This window comes from Ostrea edulis, chromosome 10 (assembly GCF_947568905.1).
Source record: "Ostrea edulis chromosome 10, xbOstEdul1.1, whole genome shotgun sequence".
NCBI lineage: Eukaryota > Metazoa > Mollusca > Bivalvia > Ostreida > Ostreidae > Ostrea > Ostrea edulis.
The window spans coordinates 26,879,820-26,907,375 of record NC_079173.1 but is presented as its reverse complement, the minus strand read 5'-3'; the positions used below and the strand labels follow the sequence as shown (position 1 = coordinate 26,907,375).

General features: G+C 33.4%; 1 protein-coding gene and 1 long non-coding RNA gene across 6 annotated transcripts in view; both read left to right on the top strand.

Annotated features, from left to right (window-relative positions):
- Positions 1-14,605, top strand: part of LOC130046610 (leucine-rich repeat transmembrane protein FLRT3-like) — a 148,461-nt gene extending 133,856 nt beyond the window's left edge. The window contains exon 4 of the mRNA XM_056152356.1: positions 14,307-14,605. Coding sequence (XP_056008331.1) covers positions 14,307-14,413 — 107 coding nt within the window. The 3' untranslated portion in view covers positions 14,414-14,605. The remainder of the gene's footprint in view (positions 1-14,306) is intronic.
- A 70-nt stretch (positions 14,606-14,675) lies between these two features.
- Positions 14,676-20,300, top strand: LOC125665245 (uncharacterized). 5 transcript variants are annotated; one of them, XR_008799484.1, is made up of 7 exons: positions 14,690-16,003; positions 16,421-16,522; positions 17,037-17,157; positions 17,802-18,018; positions 19,297-19,484; positions 19,727-19,932; positions 20,025-20,300. It is a non-coding gene; the product is annotated as an uncharacterized LOC125665245 (long non-coding RNA). The 5 variants fall into 5 exon arrangements; XR_008799482.1 differs by having other exon boundaries at positions 14,693-16,003; positions 19,323-19,484; XR_008799485.1 differs by having other exon boundaries at positions 14,676-16,003; positions 17,802-19,484; positions 19,713-19,932.
- Positions 20,301-27,556: the final 7,256 nt, after the last annotated feature.

The window sequence follows — 27,556 nt, the reverse complement described above, 5'->3', positions numbered from 1 at the left end:
ATTTTATTTTTCTACTGTGTGCATACAAAATAAAATACAGGCATTCCCAGATTTACGACTTTAAAAAGTATGACGACCCACTCGCGGTAAAATTACCACTACAGTACATTCTTAATGGACATTATTATTATTAGAAAATGGACAAATTGTTCATGATTAATTTGAACTATTTAAAGCCAAATTTAGTGCATATACCATGCTTTCACGTATTGAATCATTTTAGACAATTATATATTTTATCATTGAAGCGTTGATCAATCAGTCACCACCAGTGTCTAGAGAATGGCCTGACAATTAGTATGAGAAACATTAGATATAATTTGACTCAACGGCGGATTGTATTGGTAAATTAGATCGTTATAACGAGCATAGAATTTGCGAAATATTGACTTTAAACGAGACTGTTTAAACTCTTGTAATATCAACTTGCAATTGTTTGTAAGAAGTATGCCTTGATAAAAAAAAATATCATAAGGAGAACAAACTCTTGCGTATCGAATCAGTTGATATATATAAACATCATATACAGGTGATAATGGAATATTCTACATGTTATGTTTGGGAAGTTGATGGAGATGCTGAAGTAATTCAGTATGTCAACAGTTTGCCGTTAAGATCTATTTTCAATAAAATATCTAAGTACGAAGCGTATGTAGAGGTATATGTGGTGCTTTTTTTATTTCAAGTTCATGTGGAAATATCGAATCGACATATGAATGAAAATGATTGTGTTAATAGGTAAAACATCGATGATATATCTATATGTAGAGTTGAAGGCCTAACATATCGAATCGACATATCGAAATGCGCATATGGTGCATCAAAATTGGTACCGTATAAGTTTTACATGAATGTTATTTTTGTTAATATGTAAAACGTCGTCGATGTATCTAAATGTAAAATTGAAGGCCTAACAACTGTAGTTCTGACAAATTACTAGTCACTTTTCAACATTGTTTCTCATTATAATGCCAATTTGCATCTAAGGTGTTGCCATCCGTGCATCTATATAAACTATAAGTTGGGAATGTGTTTGAGTGAATGCGAAATTACAAACGAAATATATCATACGCAGAACATGTACTTGTTTATCAATCCAGTAGGGTGACGTAGATATCATCCCAGGTGATAGTGGAATATTTATACATACATATAGAAAGTTCATGGTGACGAACCTTAATTTTCCTTAGCTGTCATAAACCTTATGTATTCGTTTACCATTAATGTCCCAAATCAATAAAGAAATAGATTCAAATATAAAATACAGATAGAGCATTGTGTGATGCTTTCATTTCGAGTTGACTGGATAATTTCTGATCAAGAAATTTAATGGAAAATATAATTTTTAGAAAATAGACAAAGCATTCATGATGGATGTAAATTACTTGTTTAGTGCGAATATCATGCTTTTGCATATTGAATCATTCTAGAAAATTATATATTTCATCCTTTGAGCGTTGATCAATGAAGATTAATCAGGAGTATTTTTTATTCAGAGACTTGGGTAACAATAACATAACAACGTTACCAAATGGAATCTTTGATGCATTGACGAAGCTACAGAAACTGTAAGTATATCTATATACATAATAATTATTTGTATGCAGAGGAGGTGAAGATAATGAAGACTATTGAACAGAGATGAACCTTATATGTATTATAAGCAATGCGAAATTAAGAATTGGAGAAACATGGACCCTGGGTAAACCAGACAAGGGAACATGTGTTTAAGAAGAGTAAGCATTCCCAATTGACCGACTAAGTATCCCCTGTCGACCGATCACATCTACCATGAGCTCTATAAGCGGAGTGATCCGTAGTCAAAATCAGTGTGTAAAGAATGACCTAACAATTAATATGAAACACATTATACATCATTTGACTCAACGGCAGATTGAAGTGGTAAATTAGATCGTTATAACGAGCATAGAATTTGCGAAATGTTGACTTTAATGGAGACTGTTGAGACTCCTGTAATATCATTTTTTTTCAGTACCTTGCCTCGATTTAAACAATTATCATAAGCATAACAATCTCTTGCGCATCGACTCAGTTCAGGGACATAAATACCTAATAAAAGTGATAATTGAATACTGCTAAATAGATATAAATCAAGGTTTACGATGGAGAAGCTAAAGTCATCGTGTTTGTCATCAGGTTGAGTGCTTAGTTTTCTTTTAAAATGTATGTTCAATAAAATTCCTAAGTACGATACAGAAGTAGTAGGCTATACAGTTTCTTTTAGTTCGACTTCACAATATATCGAAATGTCGATTGGAAGGTTAGGAAAGATAGTATTTGTCATGTAGAATTCTTTCAATAAATTCTACCTCATGAAAATATAAAACAGGTCAGCTAACAAAGGAGCACAATTTGTGTCCATTTGAATTCTAACAGACTGTTGGAAGACCTTGTCAACACAGACTACGGAGATGTCTTATCAGTGAGAAAATCCAACCTCTTTTTAAAATCAACTTCTGAGTACGTGTTTGCAGAGTCAGGGTGCTGTTGAACAAAAGAATTTCTTGATTGACTGATCAATAGAGATTGATTTCTCTCTTTTCCATACGAAAAATGTACCAAAATAAAAGTTTTACATCACACAGGGGATGCTTACTCCTACTAGGCACCCGATCTCACCTCTGATTTGTCCAGGGTCCGTGTTTGCCCAACTGTCTATTTTGTAATGCTTTGGTGGGTCACATTTTCAAACAACTTTGTATACAATGTATTCTAAACTGTGCATCTTTTTTTTCCATGATAGTTTGGAAACATATTGTTTTTACTCTGTTTCTTATCATTATTGTTATTATTATTTTTATTATTATTATTATTATTATGTTGCCCAACAAAGTTTGGGAGCATGTTGTTTTTACTCTGTTTCTTATTATTGTTCTGTGTATAGTCAGTTTTTAAATCGAGGTAAGCTACTGACAAACAAGTTGATGGTACAGGGATTTCAACAGTCTCGATTAAAGTCAGCATTTCGCAAATTCTATGGTCGTTATAACGATCTAGTTCGTCAATACAACCTCGCATTGGGTCAAATGCTGTCTGACGTGTTTCATACCGATTGTTAAGCTGTTCTTGGCACTTGAATTTGACTGTGGATAACTCCGTTTACCTGATCAGGATATAGGGCTCACGGCGGGTGTGACCGGTCAACAGGGGATGCTTACTCCTCCTAAGCACCTGATCACACCTCTGGTGTGTCCAGGGATCCGTGTTTGCCCAACTATCTATTTTGTATTGCTTGTAGGAGTTATGAGATTTATCACTGTTCGTTATCTTCACCTTGTATTATCATTATGATGTTCCCCAAACAAAGTTGGGAACATATTGTTTTTACTCTGTTTCTTATTAAGGTCTTCCGTTTCCAACTGAAGACCTTTTTCTTATTTTTATGTTTCTTGTCCTCTTTTTCTTATTATTTTGATTATTGGTCTTTTTCTTCCCGATTTTGTGGACACGACTTCTTGGAAATGACTTGACAGATTTTCATCAAACTGTCAGGAAAGATGCACCATAAAATGAACTACATTCCTTTTCCTTTTTCGATATTTACTTCTGATCGTTAATTACGTTCGATCTACCGTTTTTAAAAGATCATTTTGTTCAATTTTTTTGTCATAAATGGTTTAAGATTGAATCTTGAAACTTTTAGAGATAATGTATCTCGACTTCTAGATGTGACATACGCATATAATTTTTTTCGGCCGTCGCTTCCGCTCGTCACCGGAAATGAATAAAGAAAACGTCAAATTTCAAAACTATGTGTCTAAAACAAAACTTGCATGGTATGATTAGGTCTCTTTCATAGTTTCAGAAATGTAATACTTGCCGGAAAAAATACTTACTGTTAAAAATAGTAACTTCCGGTTTATGGAGTAAAATGTTGAAAATTGGTCTTTCTTCGTCCCTATACATCTCGTTCATAAATCAAGTGTTTGATTTGATTTTCACATATACCATTGACATTATCTATTTCTAGAGTAACGTCAGTATTTTTTTTTTGTTTTGAAAATTGACTTGTGATATGTCCGAGTTTTGATTTAAAAAAAAGATTTTGTCGAGGCATTATTTCATAAACGTTCAAATATTTCATTTTGAAACTTTCAGATATGATATATCTTGACAGATGTGACATATGCATATGATTGTTTCTTGGCACACTATTTTTGACTACGAATAATTCCATTTACTTGATCAAGATATAGGGCTCACGGTGGGTGTGACCGGTCGACAGGGGGTGCTTACTCCTCCTATTCACCCGACCCCACCTCTGGTATATCCAGGGGTCCGTGTTTGCCCAACGCTCTGCTTTGTATTGCTTATAGGAGTTATGAGATTGATCACTGTTTGTTATCTTCGCCTTTCATTGTTTGAGATGTTATTTTGAGGCAGTTCACAATTACAATCCAAATAGATCATAAGGAAAAATTGCGTTAATGAAATGAATTAGTTGAGAGACACAGGTACGGTGACTAGGTGATAATTGAATATCGCTACATAGATATAGGAACTGATGATGGAGAACGTGAAAATATCCCATTTGCCATAATGTGTATGAGTTCAATTGCCATCAACGTCTCCGTTCTGTAAAGAAAAAAAAATATCCAAATATAGAATAACATCTCTGTGGTGTTTTATTTTGGAACTCACTGTGTTATTTCTATTCAATATATGTATGAAAATTATATTTGTTAGAAAATAAATAAATGGTGGCCGATGGATCTAATTCCCATCTTTAAAACCATATTTATGCGCTCGTGTATTAAATCAGTTTACAGATTAATATATTTCATCATTGTAGTGTTGATCAATTAAACTTAATTAGTACATAAAACGTTAAAGAGTGGAATCATCGATACACTGACGAAACTATGAATATTGTAAGGATATCTATATAGATACCGATTATTTGTATGACAATTCAATATTGTCGATGAGAGTAATTGTACGAAAAGTGTAAATTTGAAAATGGTGTTGATTTTTGTTACTTTACCCAATGAAAGGTGAAAATAACGAACAGTGATATATCTTATAATGAATGATGCAAAATTATGTAAGTTGCTCATATAAATTAATTCGTCTGAAGAAATTATTCTATCTGAGCTCTCATAAAATTGAATATATAATGGCTTATATAATGGCATCTTTAAAAATATTTTGATTCAGTGATTACCTTCTTCCAAATTGTAATTCTAATGATATTGACCTGGAGATGTTCCTGACCCAAAAAACAAACAAACAACATAACCTGAAGATCTACTCCGACATCATACTTAATAGACATTGTGAACTTCCCTTGGGTTCAACATTGTAATTATGTTGTTAGTAAAATATAACTAAATATCAAAGTTTAACAACATTTTTTAAATGAAACAGTAAGCGATATTTTCCGAGAATATTCACAATGAATGGAAAAGTGAACATAAAGAACAGTGATCAATCTCAATGTTCCTGTAACGAATACAAAATAGAAAAACGTAAACAAGGACTCTTGAGCCTATATTTACTAAAGTTCGTAGACGTAAACGTAGCGTAAATCTAGATGTAGCGTACGTTTACGTGTGGGACGGTATTCACTAACAGTCGTAGACGTAGATTTACGTCAGAAATAAGCGTAACTCTACGTGTGCTATACTAGTACACGTAAGCTGATCGTAAATTTAAGAATAAAAAAAGCAAATGGCGACTTGTCATTTTTATCGATAATTTCTTGCGTAAAGACCTTACAAACCCTCTAGATGCATATAAGCTGGTTAGTAATACACAAATTAATTGTATTTATTCAGATTATCGTTTTCTTTGAGATCATCTGTGTGACAATTCTCAAAATTTTGAGCCCGATCTAATTTACCTTGTGGCGGATCTCAGTCTGATTTAAAATCAAACCTCCCACTTCGTTCGATATACGGACAGTCGCTGTCCGTATATCGAGCAAAGTGCGAAATTTGATTTTAATCAGACTGGGTCGATCTAACCTTGCCTTTAGAAATAATTTATTTTAGTCATGCAGGTTATTTAAAAAAAGAATATTTGCCATTTATCTTATTATATAGGGTAGGTCTAGCATCTTTCAGGGAAATACATTTTATTTATTTTTCCAAATATGGTAGAATTAATGTATATATATATGCAATCAAACATGCAATGTTTTAGATTTGAAAAGAAGGGAGTCACTGTGTGTACAAGAATACATGGTGATTGACAGCTATAGAAAAACTATTTCTACTTATAGATATGTGATCTTTACTTTGTGGTTATAAACAAATATTGGTAGTCCAAATAACTATTTGTTACATTGTAACTTACACAACAGGGAAATGAGCCTCTAAATAAATATTTCTTAAAAAAAAAGATATGCATTTCATTCCAAGAATACAATTTTGTGTAATTTGTTGCACAGAGCAATTGTGATACCTACTAGTGTAGTCATGTGTAGACTTTCAATCTTTCAGAGTGCCATTTCCTTTAACTATAATCCTACAGGAGTCAAACCTTCATTGATAATGCATATATATGAATATTTCTACCATTCATAATTTGTATGTAATTGACCTTTATATGTGATCAGCTAGGTAAAAGTCTTTGCAGTGTATATTACCAAACTCCAAGGATGATGCCTTCAACATACATATTATTTTGTTGAAGCCCACCCCCCCCCCAATTTACAAAAATCTCACTGATAAAAGTTCATTCTGAAGGCTTCTCACATTAAACCGACATATGTACTAATGCTCCTCTTTACAAAGTTTAACCCACCAGATAACTTTGTTGACAAATATTTAAGATTTATTTATTATGTCATCTTTTTAATATCAAGATGTTAAAATCATTCTAGAAATGGAAGTAATACATATACATGTCAATATCAATAACAACATGAAAATTCATCTAAAAATTTATCTATTAACAAATATAATTACATGTACATAATTGTATGCATAACAATGCATGTACATGTACTTAATATCTTAAACATGTATTGTAACAAATTCTATTTTGCTGAATATCAAACTTTTTTTATTTTACTGTCAATTTTTAAATGTCCATATGATATAAATGAATAAATAAATATATAAGATGACATCAATGTAGCAGATGGACCATCAGCATGGATTGATCAGTGGGTAGAGTACCATACTACGGGTCATGGGTTAGATTCTCAATCCTGCCATATATTTTTGAATCATTCCTCTGCTCGTCCTTTTACACAATCAAGGCAATGGAAGATGAACATTTCTCGGTTTCGCAAAATATTTTTCAGGCCATTACAGCAATGTACCCATAGACCTAGAAAAATAATAGTATTACATTGATTTAAATAAACAACTGTCATTACACTGCAATCAAATTTCATAAGGCTTGAAAAATACATGCAACATAATTGTTAGTTAAATAAACTGTAAAATTGTGATAATACTGATTTTATTTACATTATATGTATCTACCGTACATCATATCTGGGAAGATATCATTAAGTATCACCTACAATTTCTAATTTTAATGATTTATAACCCAAGAGCCCATATTAAGAAAAAGATTTCAAATGACCCCAAGGTCAACTTTAGTATTTTTTCATTAACCATTCCCCTTGTAATGAAATTGGCTTCTTTCCAAACCAGAAAAAAATACTTTTTACCAAGAATGGTAAGTTTCAGTTAAGGTCATTCACGTTTATAAATAAAAGATATTTTTTGTGATATTTCACTTGCATTCTATTTTCTTTCTACAAAATTCTCAGGTTTAATTTGTCTAGAGTTAGTTGATAGTTCCTGATTGTGGCAAGTAAAAATGTAAAATCAGCTGATATGTACTGCAGTAAGGTATATGAATGTGATTTTACTGTAGCAAAGAAGGTGAGAAAACTCTTAAGCACAATTGAGTATTGAACCTGGTACCTTTGCACTGAGCTACTCAGGCTGACATATAATACATGGTAGTACAACATTATAAATTTAAAGGGGCATATTTGCTGTGAAAGTGATGGCAACCATTTTTATCTCTCAAAATCTCCCAATGGCAAAGGAATATGTATTACTGACTAATAAAATATTTCTTTAGTAAAATAAAAAAACCAAACAACAGAAACCTAACAAGAGGCCCACAGGCCTTATCGGTCACCTGAATACTAGTGGAAAAGTATCATTACTTCCATGGACAATGAAATCTAGAAAAAAAATTCCTGTTATAAATATCTAAGCTAATTATAATCTAATGTTCAGCAACAGTATAAAACAAGATGTGTTCTTAAAACTTCACATCCCTCAAAGTGCATACACTGATGAAAGGCTTTAAATGGGTGTATTCACATGAAAACATCAAAAGATATGACTAATTTCGACTCATCTTAAAGTCATAACCCTGGGTTGTGAAATTCACCATTTTTTTTGTACATCCTTTTCTGCATTTATATTTTATACAGTTTCAGCAAACTTACACATAAATACTATATACTAAGTTTGGCCCCACCCTGGGGTCAAAACCCTTACTCTGGGAGAAATCAAATTTACAATTTTGGTAAAAGACTACCTGCTCTATCCATTTAGTTTCAATTTAGTATCAATAGCATTAAAGCAGATGTAATTTAAGTGTTTTATACAACTGATTCGATATGCAAGAGCTTGTTCTGGGTATAGTCAGTTCTTAAATCGAGGTAAGCTACTGACAAACAAGTTGATGGTACAGGGATTTCAACAGTCTCGATTGAAGTCAGCATTTCGCAAATTCTATGGTCGTTATAACGATCTAGTTCGTCAATACAACCTCGCATTGGGTCAAATGCTGTCTGACGTGTTTCATACCGATTGTTAAGCCGTTCTTGGCACACTGAATTTGACTGCGGATAACTCCGTTTACCTGATCAGGATATGGGGCTCACGGCGGGTGTGACCGGTCAACAGGGGATGCTTTCTCCTCCTAGGCACCTGATCCCACCTCTAGTGTGTCCAGGGGTCTGTGTTTGCCCAACTATCTATTTTGTATTGCTTGTAGGAGTTATGAGATTGATCACTGTTCGTTATCTTCACCTTGCATACACATAAACACTATATAACAAGATTTACCCCGCCCTGGGGTCAAACCCCTACCTCGGGGATCATAAAATTTACAATTTTGGTAGAGGCTTACCTGCTCTACATCACTATGCATTTAGTTTTTCTTATATATGTGTGTTTCTTGATAAGAAGATTTTTGAAAATTGGTCCCCCTTGTCCCAATGATGCTTCATACCAAATTTGAAAAGAATTGGACTGGTAATTATTAAGAAGTTAAAAATGTTCAATTGTTAACGCACGACGAATGAAAACTAATTGCAATAGGTTACTGAGTAAACTCAGGTGACCTAATAAAAGTACATTTGATAACCGCTTTTAGTGTAAAGAAATATATAAGGAAGAATTATTGGCTTGCAAGATAATAATTATTTAAAGTAATTCCACCCTCCTGTGATGTCATCAGATTTTCCAAAATCAATGATTTGTTTAGATTTATGCATGATAGGAACATAAATTTTGTTGGAGTCTTTTCCTATGGTTATTGTAAAAAATCTTGTTAAAAATAAAATATTTCAAAAGTCTAAGTTATAGATGAATAATCAATGATACGTTTCAAAATATTGAATCCAAGGGCAATAACTCTGTTTCTATTGATTTCTTTATCAAGTCTATTATGCGATGATTTCCTTTATTTTTTACAGACATTTTGTATATTTTTGCGAAGATACAGTTTCATGTAATTGTTATGAATGCTGCTATATTGTCATAACCAGTTTGTATGGAATTTTAATAACACTGTTCAAGGAAAATTGCAATTTTCTGACGGTGATATACGATTCTGTTTATGTACGTCTTACATCTTCAAAAGTGTGATGACCTAATTATTTTATTTGATAATTTGTTAGATTTAACTGTAATGAATGGAAATAAATACACATTTTAAACCTTTATCAGATAAAACTGCGAGTATGGAGTTACCTTAATCACCAAAATTACATATATTCATTTGCTTGCTTTGAGATTAAAAGGTGTTTCAAATAACTGAATACATGTGTTATTACTGATCAGAAATATATGATATAGAGCAATTTTTATTGAGTCTTGATTTAAAATTTTGGTGACAAAATTACAGCTATTATTTTGGAAATCATGCAAAAAAAATTTAATATCGAGGAGATAAAAAATAATTTCAAAGAAACATAGTGTATGTCCTTAGATTGGTTAAATTTCTCTTTGCCAAAAAGGTGAAGATATGCTTAGACAGACAGGTACAAAACATGCAAAATGAACAAACTTTGATCATAAAAACTCATAAATTTATGTTCTTAAATCTTTGCCTAAGGATTTAACCATCAATGCATTACAAAAATCATTACATCATGTACCATAATTTGTTTTGGATTTTTTAAAACTTTGTAAGTACAGAAATGATTAAATATGTACAAACAGTGGATATACTTACATCATATATATGTACTGTACATCTTGCATCCCAATCCTAACCCTGAGGCATCATGAAAAATCTTTCAGGAGAGGACATGAAGAGAAATGCATCTAAATCAAGGAATGCTACTGTTTGTTGGCAATTTATTTCTTGACCATCTTTATGATCCTTTGAAAAATAACAGAGGTCAGCTAACTTGGATATCTAGTGCATGTTACATGTATATCACACCTAATATCTCCAATTAATATATAGTCAATGTTATTCTACATTAAATAAATTAACACTGACTTCACACAGTTGTACAACTGTATTTGAATGCGATTTTGTGTCACAATATTTGCTGAAAGTTTTGCACATGGGTGTGCACAAGCAATAATTGAAATGATGCTAAAAGAGACTGTAACTGTTCTCATCTGGTACCGAGTCCATTCACCCTATCTACCTGTTCGCCCAGAGTATATATTGTTAAAGCAATAATAATTTTCATATTTTATAACCATGCAATAGAGAGGCACGTACAAATCACACATTTTAGAATTAGTGCCTGTATATATAATGTATATTTTAGATTCATTTTTCACCAATATTCTTGTTTTTCTTTTTGCGAAATGATGTGAAAGCATGTGAGTACTTGTGTACAGGTAGCTATGCTACTGCTTTGATGTTGTCCCAGTCATGAAATTTAAAAAAAATGGGATAAATAATTTTGAATTTCAATTGTGGTATTGTCAAAACTTTGAAGTTACCATGTACACAAATGAGCTTGTGTCTTAATGTGTTAATAATGTGCACATATACAATTGTAAATAACTAACACATATGTATATGTGCTCACTATTTAGAAATTAAGATCCAGGCATTATTGCAGCTACATAGGTTGAGAACAAAATGAATAAGGGACTGTGATTTTGCGATGTGTGTCATGTACTGAATCCCCTTGAAGTCAATTTAGCATTATTTAGGGGCCTAGTGACGAGTAGTCAGTGGTAAAACATTTAAGGTTATTACTACACAAACAACTTAACTTATTTGTCAGTCCATGCCGACTTCTTTTTGAACACCTACAACATCGCAGATCCATACACAAGTCAAATAAGTTTGAAGTTACCATGTACACAAATGAGCTTTTGTCTTAATGTGTTAATAGTGGGCACATATTAAATTGTAAATAACTAACACATATGTGCTCACTATTTAGAAATTAAGATCCAGGCATTATAGCAGTTACATAGGTTGAGAACAAAATGAATAAGGGACTGTGATTTTGTCATTTGTGTCATGTACTGAATCCCCTTGAAGTCAATTTAACATTATTTAGGGGCCTAGTGACGAGTAGTCAGTGGTAAAACATTTAAGGTTATTACTACACAAACAACTTAACTTATTTGTCAGTCCATGCCGACTTCTTTTTGAACACCTACAACATCGCAGATCCATACACAAGTCAAATGCGTTAGATTTGATGAACCTTCCATTTGGATTTGTAAACAACACTGAATAACGGTACAGTTGATCGACATGCCGTTGGCAGGCATACGTATACGTTGAAATTCGTTGCTTTCTCACAAAGTTCTGTGTTCTTTTTCGTCATAATGCGGCACTTTTTACGCTTCGAAGTGAAAATAGCCACTGCGTACGCGTAAGTGCAATCGTACATCGTAAGTTACGTTTGTGGCTACGAACGGTTTTGTGAATACCATTTTATGAGTACGTAACTCTAATCTTAAGTCAGACGTAAATCCTACGTTTACGTTTACGTCTACGAACTTTAGTAAATATGGGTCCTGGCCATGTGGAGTTAGCTTTACTTCACCATTGTGTTATATCGTACCCACACACACATACATTGTATCTTGAATTGGTTTATAGTATATACACTTTCAAACGAATGTGGAATAGATTACTCAATGAAAGGACACATATCATGATAATATTATCACTGCACCTCCCCCGGCAAATGCAACAAAGTATAGCAGTGTTTCAATTTTCTATCACATGGTTATAATACAATCTTGTCTCTTTCATCAATACACGATATTTGTCTTTTTCAGTGGATTATATGGAAATCCTCTAATTTGCAATTGTCCATTAGTCGACATTGTTCTCTTGGTGAAAAGAAGACGATTACAGTGGTTTCGCAGTCCTTCCTGTCACAGCCATGTGACTCTAAGAAAACCATTGCTGACGGACCTGAAACTCCAAGAAGTAATTTGTGATTCAGGTATAGCATTTACCCTCGGGAATACAGACACCGGTTTGGTCTCCACAACAAGTTTGTTCCCTGATATATTTCATCAATGTATATCAGTTCCACTGTTCGTTATCTTCACCGTTCATGTAACGTACTAATCTGAATACATGTAATCGTTGAATTCATATATCATAAACCATATATTCTAGAGTCTAATCCAACTATACGCGCTATAGAGACCATAATAAACTCAATATACATCATGCATCTCAAGTAGCTATTCACAATGCTAAGTACATCCAGCGTATATTGCAGGATATATCAGCTGTTGACCTGCTAAAGTGATTTTTATAGCGCAGTATGAGAATTCTATGCAACGCCTAATCTGACTGGTTAAGACAATCACTTGTCTCCCAAACATTATATATCCCCATCATGTTTCACCCCTTCGGTAGCCTCGTGCATTTTCCATACATTTTACGTCAAGGTAGACATATTATACTGTGATGTCACAATAAGGCCGAGTCATTCTATTTTCACAGTCCATAAGCTACAGAATGTGCGGGTCTCTGATACACAGTGAAATCGTCTGATTTTGGCTTATACAAAATCAAGCAAGTAAATCAGAATTCACGCAGAATAGAAATACATCACAGTATTCCTTTGTGTGTACCTACTAATACGTTGACGGCGCGGTGTTACCGTTAGGACGACCACAGCTACATACAATGTATAGATGACCTGGCTCCAATTTCGAATGCATCTTGTAGTCTTACTTTGTTTCGGTATGATAACAATTTATTTAATGAATGCTCGGGAGATGTGAAGATTTGATCACCCAAGAAAAATAGGGTAAATAAATCTTTGTATCTCCCTCGCTACCATGCAATAAATTGTATAATGCTGATGGATTTTATGACGTCTTTTCATTGTTAGAAACATGAAAGGTAAACAACTTCATTTTGAAGGGGGGGGGTGTACGATATGTATGGGTACGCCTATATCAAAAGTGATGTGTATTTGTTAGAGCAATAAAACAAATTTATATCTAAAAAAGGATAGACTTTACCAAAAATTATATTACATATACTTAATCAATACAATTCCCAGGTTCGGTGATCAGTCGCGGTAGCCCAGTGGTAGAGAATTTGCTTCATAAGCAGGGCGTTGTCAGGTCGGGTCCTACTCGTGCCATGGCTAAAAGTTAAACTAAAACACTAGCACTAACACTACACTAAAGAGACAAACTTTGAAGCTCTTTTCAAACAGCTGGTGAAGCATCACTATGAGTTAGAATTATACAACTATCAACAAAGGATGCTTACTCCTCCTAGACACCTGATTCCACCCACCTCTTGTGTGTTTAGAAGTCCGTGTTTGCCCTATTCTTACTTTTGCATTCTTTATTTGAGTTATGTAGATTTATCACTGGTCGGTATCTTCAATTTTCATAAATACAAACGAATCGAGTCAAAAGCTGATCTACAGGAGTTGCTTAAAAGAATTTGTGTTTTTCCTTTCATTCTGCGTTCTTGGTTATTAAGTACTGAGTGTCAAACCCCCGGAAGCCCAAGTTACTCTGAAATGAATCTTAGAAGTGGTTTCTTTCCTATCCACCTAAGAAATATCCATGCATCTTCGTATATGAATATCATTATCTATTTAGATTTCATCCCAGTTTCCACTGATGCAGAAACTGTCTTTTCGACAATAACCGGATTTGGCAAGTATTCAACATGTACCAAACATTTTGAACAATGTATACAACACTGATTTGTAAAGTAGCAATTTACAGTATACGTCAATGACACATGATGCATGAATTTATCAGCAATGAATGACATTGTATCTCTTGCCGCTAACATCATTGAAAACATCGATTTGAAATGGCTTTAAAGCTTGAAGAATTCCAATCCACGAGGTAAACTCCTTGTGTAGAGATTGGATTATTGTCCAATATCTAAACTGCCCTTGACATCGGAAGTAAGTTTGTTATTTTATGTAGTTATTTACAAATAGTATGACATACCCTATCAATGCATATACATGCGCAGACATATATATGTACAGATACATCTCTAATGTTAACAATTTGTCCCACATACCATTGTGTACCGTGAGTAGGATCTAATTTGATGCGATTTCGAATGACTTTTAAACATTACAGACATCTGACATCTGTCTACATAATCAGATATGTCTTGTTTGATATGCCGCTGATTAAGGTGTTGTCAGTAAAACGTGGAAACAGTCATCATTCTCATACAGCTGACAATACGAGTCAACTGAATCTTTGCATGATCCTGATTAATTGTAAAGTTGGTTTTTTTTTACCTGGGGTCAACTTGCACAACAATTTACTGTTAGTTATTGTCTCAAAAGTAGCATATCGTCATGTGATTAGGAAAAATGATGATACCTTTATACATTTCAAATAAATGTCCGTAATGTAATCTATATTATAAAACAGCAACAACTTTTTTCATTCATGTATTGAAATCCATCAAACGGACACACTGTATAAAATGAAAAGTGATCAATTAGAACAGCTCACAAATCAATAAAACCATGGAAGATTCACCAATGCACTGCTACCTAGAGACCGTAGTAGACATGCATCCCTGTCTTCAGCGCTGATGGGCCTTTATATCCATATATTCAACTCTGGTGTGTATTTATATTCCATTTGTCAATGCTGGTGAGTAAAACTATTTTCTCTCTCTATGGAATAGGCTACTGTATATAAAGCAAAACATTCTTAATGTAACTATGTAAAAAGTTACACGTTTAATTGTTATGTACAAGTTCACCTTTTGTTTGGTGTCTATAAGGTATGTGTTTATGATGTCATACGTTTTCTCGGTATATACATGGTATACGTTCACTTGGTATGTTCAAGTTCCACTTTTACTTTAGTTATAAGTGTACTCGGTGTGTATAAGGCATACGTTTACATTGTCTATACAAGTTATTCGTGTACAATGTACTCGCTGTGCGCGTATTTTGTACGTCTGGAGAGATGAGGGATCGAATAAAAAATCACATTATTTTCATGTTTATTACACTTATTACAATGACGACAATAATCACAAACATGTAATACGGTAAGTTTTAAATATTATTTTATTATTTATTTCTATTATCGTATTTGAACATTTCAGGACATCAGAAAAGAAGAAGATGTGACTGTTGGGTAAACAATGGCGTGGTCTGCTGTGGGTTTTTTCTTTGGATCGGTGCCAGATACTGACGGGCGGGTTAGGGTTGCCGGTTTTTCATACCGTTTGTTACACCGTTCTTGATATACTGATTTTGCCTATGGATTGCTTTGCTTACATGGTCAAGATATAAGACACACGGCAGGTATCCTCATACGCATCTGATCCTACTTCTGATGTTTCCAGTAGTCCGCGTTTGTCTTATTCTCAATTTTATATTCATCTGGGAAGCCAATCAATTCAGAAATAATACAACTGTATGAAAGTGAATGTATAAGCTATTTCTAGTCATTTATATTGTGGCCAAATTTCATTTTGATAAAGCATAATACTAATTCATGCCTTTAAGTTCATGGTGACTTGATATCACAAAAAAAGTACAAGTATTTTAGTTTAAAATCCACCTGTAGTGTTATCATATTATACAGATTTTCAGACAACTACATGACATTGTTCTGTTGAGTCGATTTTTATCATTTTCTGTATGTACAAATTTCAATACCTCTTTATCACTATGGAGCTTTTACATTTTACCAAAATATCGTGAACATTTTCATTTCAGATTAAAATCCAGACACACAGATGGGATTCGTGCATTCTACATTCCGCACATAATTCAGAAGCTCTATCCACTACGCCGCTGGCGTTGATGACATCTGTTGAAGTAATTAAACAGATGTTCTATATGAAAAAAATATACATCGTCCTTGCTTATATAATATTAAGATGTATATTCATAATGCATAAAAGAAATTATCTGTCCTCTATAAGATACTGAAATTTAAGTGGGTCAATTTAAGTGGGTACGAGTATCGTACTGTTCAATCCTTACAAGCAATATACCCTTCGAGGCCTCGGTCCCATTACTTCATTACTTTTATGGAATGGATAGGTACTCGGGCATTAACCTATACGTAAAAATACCGTCGTATGTTTTTTTTCCTGTTAAAATACATTCCACTTTTCAGGATTTAAGAAATTGTGTTGTTACAAAGTTTCAATTTTTATTTAAACCAAAAATACGAGTATGTAATACCATTCAAAAATAATGAAAAGTATAGTATTAACATTTTTAAAATAATATACCACCCTGTTTATGGTTCAAAGATATCAGGCAACTGGTTATCAAAATCAATCGATGTGTTGTCAGACATAATTCTATACTGATTTACTTATAGCATAACCTGTTTGGAAGATATGGAATCACTTCAAATTCTGCTGGTTACACTATCCCCAAATATATTTCAAGGACAATATGTTGAGAAGGGTGTATAAATGATGAATACTGGATAGCACGAGGTAAATCGAGCACCAACTTATGGAGGGAAAATGGATGTTTTAAATTTTAAGATTTTATATGAAACTGGCGAAATGCTGAGGATTTGAATTAGAGACTATCTTAAAACATGTTACAGTCAAAGAATATAATTATTTCTCGAGTTTCCTTTATATTTGGCCACTACTTTTCTGATTATGAATTATTTGTCTGAAATTTTCTCGCGTTATATTTGATGTTATTAAACATTCAAAAAGTAAACTTAAAATACAGAACATAACTACAAGGCTTGTGACTTCATCTTTGCATGCAATTAATGTCAAATCTTAATATACAACCCATATTATATATACGATACATGGTCAATATTTAAGTATTGTAAATAACAATTTAATGTGATTGTATGCAAATTCACAAAAAATCCTCTCCTATTCTGGAAATCACTATTTATTTCGTACATCTATGTGGTATTCACACAACACCTCACTCATATTGCTTAACAATTCTATAACATAAAGAGCAGTATTAAATCCACATCATTGTAACTATGAGACCACAATAATGTTGATTTTAACACAAGGCTTCTAATACAGGGAAATGAGATGGTACAGTGAAATGAAGTGTAGTGCTATGTTGACTGCTCCAAATTGTTTCTTCTTTGTTACAGATAAGCATTACATCAACAGTAAGAGAAGGAGCAATATCGCCATTTGATGATTTGCGCCCTGCCCACTGGACATACCACGACTGCCACTCCAGTTCACTCGGCTGTACATTGAATTAGTATTGTCTTCGGTTGGAGGGAGAGCTTAGACTGTGATGGACTGGTGTCTCACTCTGTTACTCTTATCCGTTAACCACTTATCATTCCGAGGAATGACAATGTAAGCTTTCCAGTCTCCGTAGCTACGGACGACATAGTGCCTATCTTTATGATACTTGCGTTTTTCCGTTACATATTGCTTGTTGTTATTTAATACTAAATGTGATAAACATGAATAGGGTAACTTATTAAGAAGATCAGAACGGCTTTAGATATGAAAAATATTTTTAAAATATCTTAATCGAATCCAATTTGTAGTTGATGTTAGATCTTTACGTTTGAAATATCAAATTTAATTCAATTGTTTTAACTGATATAATGGATGCAAGACAACATCATCTGAATTAATATCAATTCAGATCAGAAAAGTGTAGGTCCATTATAAGCACATCAGTTTTTCGAAACCAGCTCATTACAGCCCAATCCCAAATGTGACAGAAAAACTTCTGAATGTCAGAGAACCACATGCATTTGTTATCAGTCTGCAATACATCAATGGCTTGGTTTGTTGGAAAGTGTTCAATGAATCCACCATGTAATTTAAATTTTAAAAGTTGGCTTATTTTAGTTGGGTTTGCTAAAACGCGGTACTTCTTTTGGGTTTAACACATTCGCAGGATATCGGTACATGCATGAACTTTCACTTTGCATAATTCGATCACAGAGGCAAACCATTTTCAAACATCACATCCGTTTGCTTTAAATTTGATATGATATATGATTATGTATATCAAGTATTTGAAGTATAATCAGATTTCAATTTCAATTATCTTCAGAATATCTAGCTTAATCAAACACATTTTCGTTTTAAAAAACCTGTGCTTGGAGAAAAATTGTTGAGGACATGATTTATCTTTATAGATCTAGTTAAGCAAAGGGGGGATTTTGTTTTAATTGGATGGGCATTTTAAATCTTTTGTCGAGTTGGTGGCCAGAAAATATGTACTAAACTTTGAAAAATTGACTTCTAATTCTAGTCTTTTTTTGGACTTAGGTTTTTGTAGGTTTATTCTTTTCTCTTAATCTATCTATTTTTTCTTTTGTTCTTTTTGTGGATTTAAGTTTTTTTATGACAACCTACCATCACAAGCCGTCCATTATCCGGTCTGAGTTTTGGCATCACCCATTTTCATTTTCGTAGAATCCATGTAAGAAACCCTACTGGAATTTTAAAAAAATGCATTTGAGTTTTTTTCCCTGATTATGCATGTTTAAAACATTTAAACAACGGTGTTGATGATTGTGCAGGTGTCACTTATTGCACGGAACTTAGATTCTAGCCACACTTGTATATTTTGTCCGTATTTGATGTGATTTTTATCATTTTCCTTTTTATAAGCACATTCTAACACTGATATTCCAAAGGATGATCAGAATTCATCAGTACCCCCGCAACTAGTAGGATTCAGAAGTATTCATAGTAGAGTTTTTCACCCCAAGCTCAAATGATGTAGTTGATGCAGAACCCGCATTCCCTATGGTGAACTGAAACTGAAAAGTGCCACAGGATGACAAAACTTTCTCATGGTATTTATTCTCAGTTCGTCTCTTTCAATTGATCATTGATTTTCGTTCAGAACTCGTTCGTTCTAAATGACCAGAAAAATAACAATCACCATATCATTGTAAACCATTAGCAATGCTAATCAAGAATATACGGAGGAAACACCTGATCAGTTCAAACACAGTAAACTCATTTACTAAATATCTGCATGGTATTTGATTGATTGTAAATTGTTTTATGTCCATCTTGAGAATTTCTTACTCAGATGGAGACGTCACCAATGCCGGTGAAGGACTTCAAAATTTAGGCCTATGATTGGAGCTTACAACTTTTGAGCAGGGGGTCTTTATTCTGTCACACCTGCTGTGACACAGGGCCTCGGGTTATGTTGTCTTATCCGAAGGACCGCCCCGTTTAGTCGCCTCTTACGACAAGCAGGGATACTGAGGACCTATTCTAACCCGGATCACGGTACAATTTATGATTGAAGATATCATAGAACCATACATCGTTTCATTTTATTGAATACATCAATGAATAGTTTTGAATGCAATACATTACAGGAGGTGTATCGTCCATAATCGGCTCCACAAAAATTTAATTCCACAGGAAACCAACCAACAGGACGGACACATAATTGTGTGCACTCGATTTAAGATGTAGATATTAAACTTAATTGCTACCAATATGTTGAGGAGTGTATACATGTGATAACTATATGACGATACACGATATACTGGCTGTCATCGTAAATAAAAGATAAAATGCGTGTTGTAATAATATGTGGTCAACTTGCGAGAAAATTACGTTTTGTTTGAATAAAATATTTTATTTAGGCATGGCGGAGTCGAAATTATTGGTTGAATCTTTGTTTCCTCATGGACTTAACCATCATGTATGTTTTATTTGTGGTTTTTTCATTTATCCAATGTTTTGAAAAGATGAAACTCGAAGTAGTAAGCCACGGCTAATAGAAATTTTCAACGCCTGTTTAGAGTTTGGATTTTTAATCACCACTGAGATATGACTGAATTATATGCAACGCGACGGAAAACACCAAAGCTTCAGTTAACTGACTACAAGAGACGATATAATGTACTGCATAAACAATATACACAATTAAAACTGTATTTAAATCTAGATCCGTACATTCTTGAAATCACATATTATCAAACCTAGGTATATGACTGTTTTACATACGGGGAGCATTATGCAGATTTACATTTCTCAAATTTGAAGCTTTGAAAGCTGAAAATAACGAACAGTGACCAATCTCATAAATCCCACAAGCAATACAAATTAGATAGTTGGGCAAACATGGAACCCTGGACACACCAGAGTGTGGATCATGGATGAACCGTCTAAATATTCGTCATGATAAACATTCCTTGCTTAGAAAAAATATAATATTCATATTTTTTAAATTTTTGGTTACATTGCTAAATAGCGCATTTGACCTGATGGGTATATCTAATTTTCTACCATGTCTTTATATGAGCATTATATATAGCCCTGGTTATATATATCATATTGTTACATTGTTGGAATATCACAGAACAATGTTTACACGTTTTGCAGGATTAAACATGAGTCTTTTAAAAATATAATCCAAACTGTAATAAAATTTTAGATACATTGGCTCATTCGTTTGTTATTACATATGTAGCAGCGATGAAATTTCCTCACAATCACCTTTACTGATACAATAATGGTTTAGAATTGAGATGATCGAAAACTACTGAGTCAAACAGAACACTTACAAGGAATACAAAATAAGGAGTTTGGAAAATACGGACCTCTGAATATACCATAGGTAGGTCCAGGTGCCTTGGACAGGTAAGCATCCCCTGTCGACCGACCACACTCATTTACATGCGTTCCTCACAATAATGGTGGTCCTCTCGTCATAAACACATCTATGCCAAAAAAATAAATACCTTATATCAGGAACACAATCTCTCACTCACCTAAACATAAAACACAAACAGTAGAAGATAACGGACAGTGACCAATCTCATGAATCCCATAAGGGATACAAAATTAAGAGAAGAGCGAAGGCGGGCCTTTAAACACACCAAAGTTGGGATCAGATACTTAGGAGGAGTAAGAAAACATATTGGCCGGTCATATCCACTGTGAACCGATATCGTGATCTGGGCCTGGTTTTCGAAAGATAGTGGACTTTAACACGGTGTGAACTCAGTGTTAACTTCTGTGTTAAGTTTAACAATATGATTAACTCTTTTTCAAAAGCGAGTTTGCGTTAACACTGTGTTAATTCTGTGTTAACTTTAACCCACCTCAAGTACCTGGGTAAAAGGACACAAAGTATGTTTCTAAACTTTTTCATGTTGTCAGCAAAATTAATTCTTTTCTTGTCTAAAACTACTTTAAATGTGTTTTTAATGAAAGATATTAAATAGTTTTCGAGTTTGAAAGCGATGAAACTTAAATCTTGCGATATGCATATTTACTATCGCAATTTACGCATTTTTTCAAGATTGCTTTATTAATATAAAATATTGTGATTTCCACTTTAAATTTGATTTTTTTTATGGAATTGTGTGTGGGTTTTTTTCTTTTCTTTTCTTCTTTCCTAAATTCATTCATGGCAGTAGCTAGTACTATTTATAGTTGTCAACAATGTAACGTATCATAATTTGTCTAATCCAAAAATAAATAATAATTGCACTGATTATAGCGCCAATTAATTACAGATGTATAAAGCAATAACTTTACCAAATGGTGTGCAGACAGCGACCTATATAAAAATGATTTACTCGCAATATTGCCGATATTTCATTCTCGCTTTCCTCGCTATATTTGGTTATAACCATCGCTATTTGTATACACTAGTGGCAAAAACATATAAAACGCGGACTTTGTGTCAACATCAATTTAAATGTTGCCCATGGTGAATAAATTAGGCCCTTAAAAGCCGAGTTTTTAATATCTCACACTACTTTCACAATCAGTTGATCGAAGAAGGGCGTATGTGACGTCAACGTACCACGCGACTACCTAACTAATTAATTAGACTTTTTTTTTATTTAAGTTTATATTGTGATTAATTTTCGCAATATCTCGTCGAACGAACTATTATAATTTATTATTATCACCATAAGGAAGACAATCTGTATGTAATTCTGTAAAACTTATACGGTACCTATTTTGATGCACCAGATGCGCATTTCGACAAATAATTATAAAAATCCGAAATAACAAAAAGCGTTCCCAAAAAAAGTGGAGTCAAATTCTTCTAAGAATAAGAGCTATGCATGAGGGAGATAATCCTTAATTTTGAAAAGAATTTCTAAATTTTATAGCAGCAATTAAATATACATCAGTATTTTCAAGCTAGTAACGAAGTACTTAGCTACTGGGCTGTATAGACCCTTGGGGACTAACAGTCCATCAGCAGAGGCCTCGACCTAGGGGTCATAATGTAAAACTTATACGGTACTAATTTTGATGCACCAGATGTACATTTCGACAAATAATGTCTCTTCAGTGATGCTCAACCGAAATGTTTGAGATCCGAAATAACAATGACGTTTTAGAGGTATTATAGACGAAAACAGCGTGCCAAAATAAAAGGGGGAGCCAAATTCGTCTAAGGATAAGAACTATGCATGAGGGAGATAATCCTTAATTTTGAAATGAATTTCTAAATTTTATAACATGAGGCAGGCTAAAGACAACAGGTTGATGGTGCAGGGGTTTCAACCGTCTCGATTGAAGTCAGCATTTTGCAAATTATATGGTCGTTAAAACGATCTAGTTCGTCAATGCTGTCTGATGTGTTTCATACCGATTGTTAGGCCGTTCGTGGTAAACTGATTTTGATTACGGATAATTCCGTGTACCTGATCAAGCTAGTAAGCATCAATATTTTGTTGCTATATTTATATCATTCAGCGGTGGATCCATAACAATTTGAAAGGGGGGGGGGGAGAGGGGGAATTACTCCCAAAGTTTGTACCTTTCATGCCAAAGGAAGGGAACAGAGATCGACAGCCCCAAAATAATGGGAAATAATGACCTTTTTCATTCAAATAAAAAGGGGGTTGCGATCCCTTTAACCCCTACAGCTCTGCCAGTCATTGGATTAAAGTTTTTGTTGCCAGATTAATACTAGGCTTTCGACTATTGGACCACTCGAGGAAGCACCATCTGATTATGAAGAAATCTGCCTCGGTTACGATTGGTCTACACGGTAGGAAAACAGAATATTTTTTGTTGTTGTTTAAACCAAATTTTCATGCTTTTTAATATATATATTAGAACGGAAATTCAGAAAATGTTGAAGGTAAAACAGGGAGAGAACATCTACAACATCCCCTCCATTTTTCTAGTTTCAAATTCACTTTCCAGATTCGACTCAAGCGCCCATACCGCACTCTCATTACCGATGCTGACCAAAAAAAATAAAAAGGCAGATGGAAATAATAGTTGGGATTCGTCATTTGAAAAATATTATTAAGCATAAAAACTTTTCTAATTAACGTTTTTGATTAACGGGGGTTTGCTGTAGAATAAATGTCAGAAGAACACACATACATGTGTTTAATAATAAAGATTGTTTTAGAAACTGAACACCACACAAAAACTTATAAACACAGGATATTAACTGATGAATAACAAACACTTTACACAAACTAGACGAATGCTATAACTACAGTGCTGCGCTCCAAGAAACACGTACGTTCCCCTTGGCAGGTAAAAGGAACAGATAAATTAGCACGTACATGTACAATACCACAGGAGCCCGAGTCAGACCGCAATTTTTAAAATTTACTCCCAAATCACATCAAGCCCCCACCCCCACTCCACCCTCCCCCCATGTTTTGGTAGAATATTCAAATTCTGACAAGTTTAACCGCAGCACTATACATTAAAATCGTATGTATTTTGCAAATCAATGCATGATTTACACCTATGATTTACTGTATAATAAAACTTTATTCTATGAAACCATTAACACTCTAGCAGTCTAAAATTATTCATAACACAAAATGTCACGGTCAAACAGTGCATCACAGAAAATCCACGAACAGGAAAATCACATCACAGAGTCACATATAGTCACGAACTTCGTCCCATGAACACAACATATGACAGGTATCATCGTAGAGAGACGTACCAGGACATGAAACACCACACAAAAGGACATCACTATTCCAGATATCGAAAAAAAATTACCATTTAAGAAGTACTTGAAGGCATATCTATAACAACACCACCGCATTATTCTTTCAATGGACAACTTGTACAATCGGCTCACAAGAAATGAAACATTGTTTCTCCGAAAATGATGAATATAATGTATTCATGAAAAAAGAATTCGATGTACCGGCAAGTGGTGTTTTGTTAGCAAAATAAGACGTACGCATATTAACGTTGTGATTACATCATAATCCCTATGTACATTTTACGTCATGATATTTCTCCCGATATTTGTAATACATCGATTCATCTAGAATGAACAGAGGGCATTCAAACCATCATAATAAATCTCATAAACAGCTGTTATAATAGTATAACACACACTGTACATATGAAAGGTGAATATAACAAACAGTGACCAATCTCATAACTCCTATAAGCAATACAAAACAGATAGTTGGGCAAACACGATGCGGTGACTTTTGTTTATTGATTTATAGTACCATTATTTCATCTCTAGGTGTGGGAATTTCAATTCATTGCGAGTTCCACTTATTGAATTGTAGTACAGTTCCTGCAACATTATTCTTGACATGATAAACGATAGAACACGATACATGTACGATAGGATAGGATACACGCATGATCCGATAGGACACATGCACGATACGATAGGATACACGATAAACCTGATAATCGCAAAACCTGATAAACGATCTGCACGATAGACCTGATAAACGCAAAACACGATAAACGATCTTCACTATAAACGGAAATGATTAGAAATGTTGTAAATTCAGAATCAATTTAGACAGAACGAAATTTTGATACCGATAACATAATTACATTATTTTGGTAATAATACTGAAGGATTTCAATATTCATTATACACCTAAAACGTATAATTTCTTAATACACGGTCGTATTAAAAAGAATATTTCAATTTTTTACGCCATCACAGCTAAAATCAGAAAACTAAACTGTATACGGTATTTAATTCATTATTTGATATCTATATGAATTTCCCCAGCCAATGATTCTAAAATTGTATAATGTTTAATATATAAATCATTCTGGGGATTAATTAAATGTAATATAATGTTGTGATATCATGCTTCATTAGCTCTCTAATTATAATGTCTATTATCTTGAATGTGAAATAAACCAAGGAAATTTTTTGTGTAACGAGGAGGGAGTTATTTTGCATCAAGCTCTAAGTTCACTGATCATTCAACAATCACAATTATTTTCATCATGACCGCTTTAAAAAAGATCCACTGCATTACACCAAATCTTCTTACGTTAGATATTTCTACACGGAGTGATAATTGATATCCATAAGTAATTGGAACATATGTATTTGAATTGATATCTTAATAACAAAAATAAATAATCTATGGGATAAAAATGAATAAAACACGGCTTTTTTTAAATTCACAATTTTGAAACGCTTAAAAAATTATATTTAGTATGTAAAAAAAAAAAATACAAATAATCATCAAACCCTGTATTAATTTCCAGTATCTACCCTTGCACCCTTTTAAAACTTAATCTTCTAAATGTGTCAAATACAATGTACCTGAGAATGTTTGCAGTCATAACACGGGTGATACACAGACACGCACTTCAATGGTGGGTATATAAATACAACACAGGTGGGAAAAAATAGGAAGAAAACGAGCCTTTATTAAAATATATGTAATAAACAACGTACTTTACTGATTTTTCCTTTCAAATCGGATTTCCTATGTCTCTGTTAGTGTTAATTACAAATGATTGTTTCTAGACAAGCAAATGTTTATGATCTGTACATGAAGTAGCTTTTAGATTTACTGTCCTCGCTTTGCTCGGCAAACCACTGCCTACTTTTCATATTACTTGGAATGAAATTGTGATAAATTTTCACCCTCTCGGGACAGATAAATAGTTCTTCTTCTGCCTTAAAATCGACAGATTTAAGTTATCCTTTAAATATATTGTCTTCTCTCGATTCCTAAAAATAGCTTCTTTAACAAAACCAACAAAGCTTTCGAAAAGTAGCGTACTTTTTCATTAGATTTGATATAAAATCCCGATAGTTTCCGATAATCGATTTTATCAATAAACGGAAAACCTGATACACGCAAAACACGATATACCTGATAAACGCAAAACACGATAGAAAACGGAAAACCTGATAAACGCAAAACACGATACGATAGGATACACGCACGATACGATAGGATACACGCACGATAGAACACGATAGGAATGTCAAGAACAACGTTGCGGGTACTGTACCATGATTTCATCTACAGATGATTATATCTAGATGATGTCTTTAGATTGATTTAATGATATGGCGTTTTTCATATTGATTTGAAGCATTGAAATGTGTTGTTTTGTATGCATATAATATATATACGATGTTGCTACACAGATATGTGAGTTTGTCACTTCTTGTATTTCTGTTAACGTCATTTTAACGTCACACTTTACATACTAAAGGATTTGCGTTAAATAGAACAAACAAAAAATGTACATATCTGTGATTCCTTGTAAAGTGTGTCTTAAATTTGAAACATAATCCCTATATATATATATATATATATATATATATATATATATATATATATATATATTCCCTTGTCTTTAAAACTGATAAACTCTGGTAAACTAAAAAAAAAAACTGTCGAAATACTTGATCACCAAACATCACGGATATATTGTCAATGGAGAACGCATGTATATCTTTTCAATTTCAACTTCTGAGTACTCACGAAAAATGTTGCATATAATATATTTTCTTTTGTTACCCCGAATTGCCCCTATAATAATAACATTCTTTATTTATACAGCATTGTACAATTAGTTATACAAACTAGTTTACACTATGGTGCTCTCTTTAACATATGTACATATCGAGAACATATATCATAACACTTAAGAA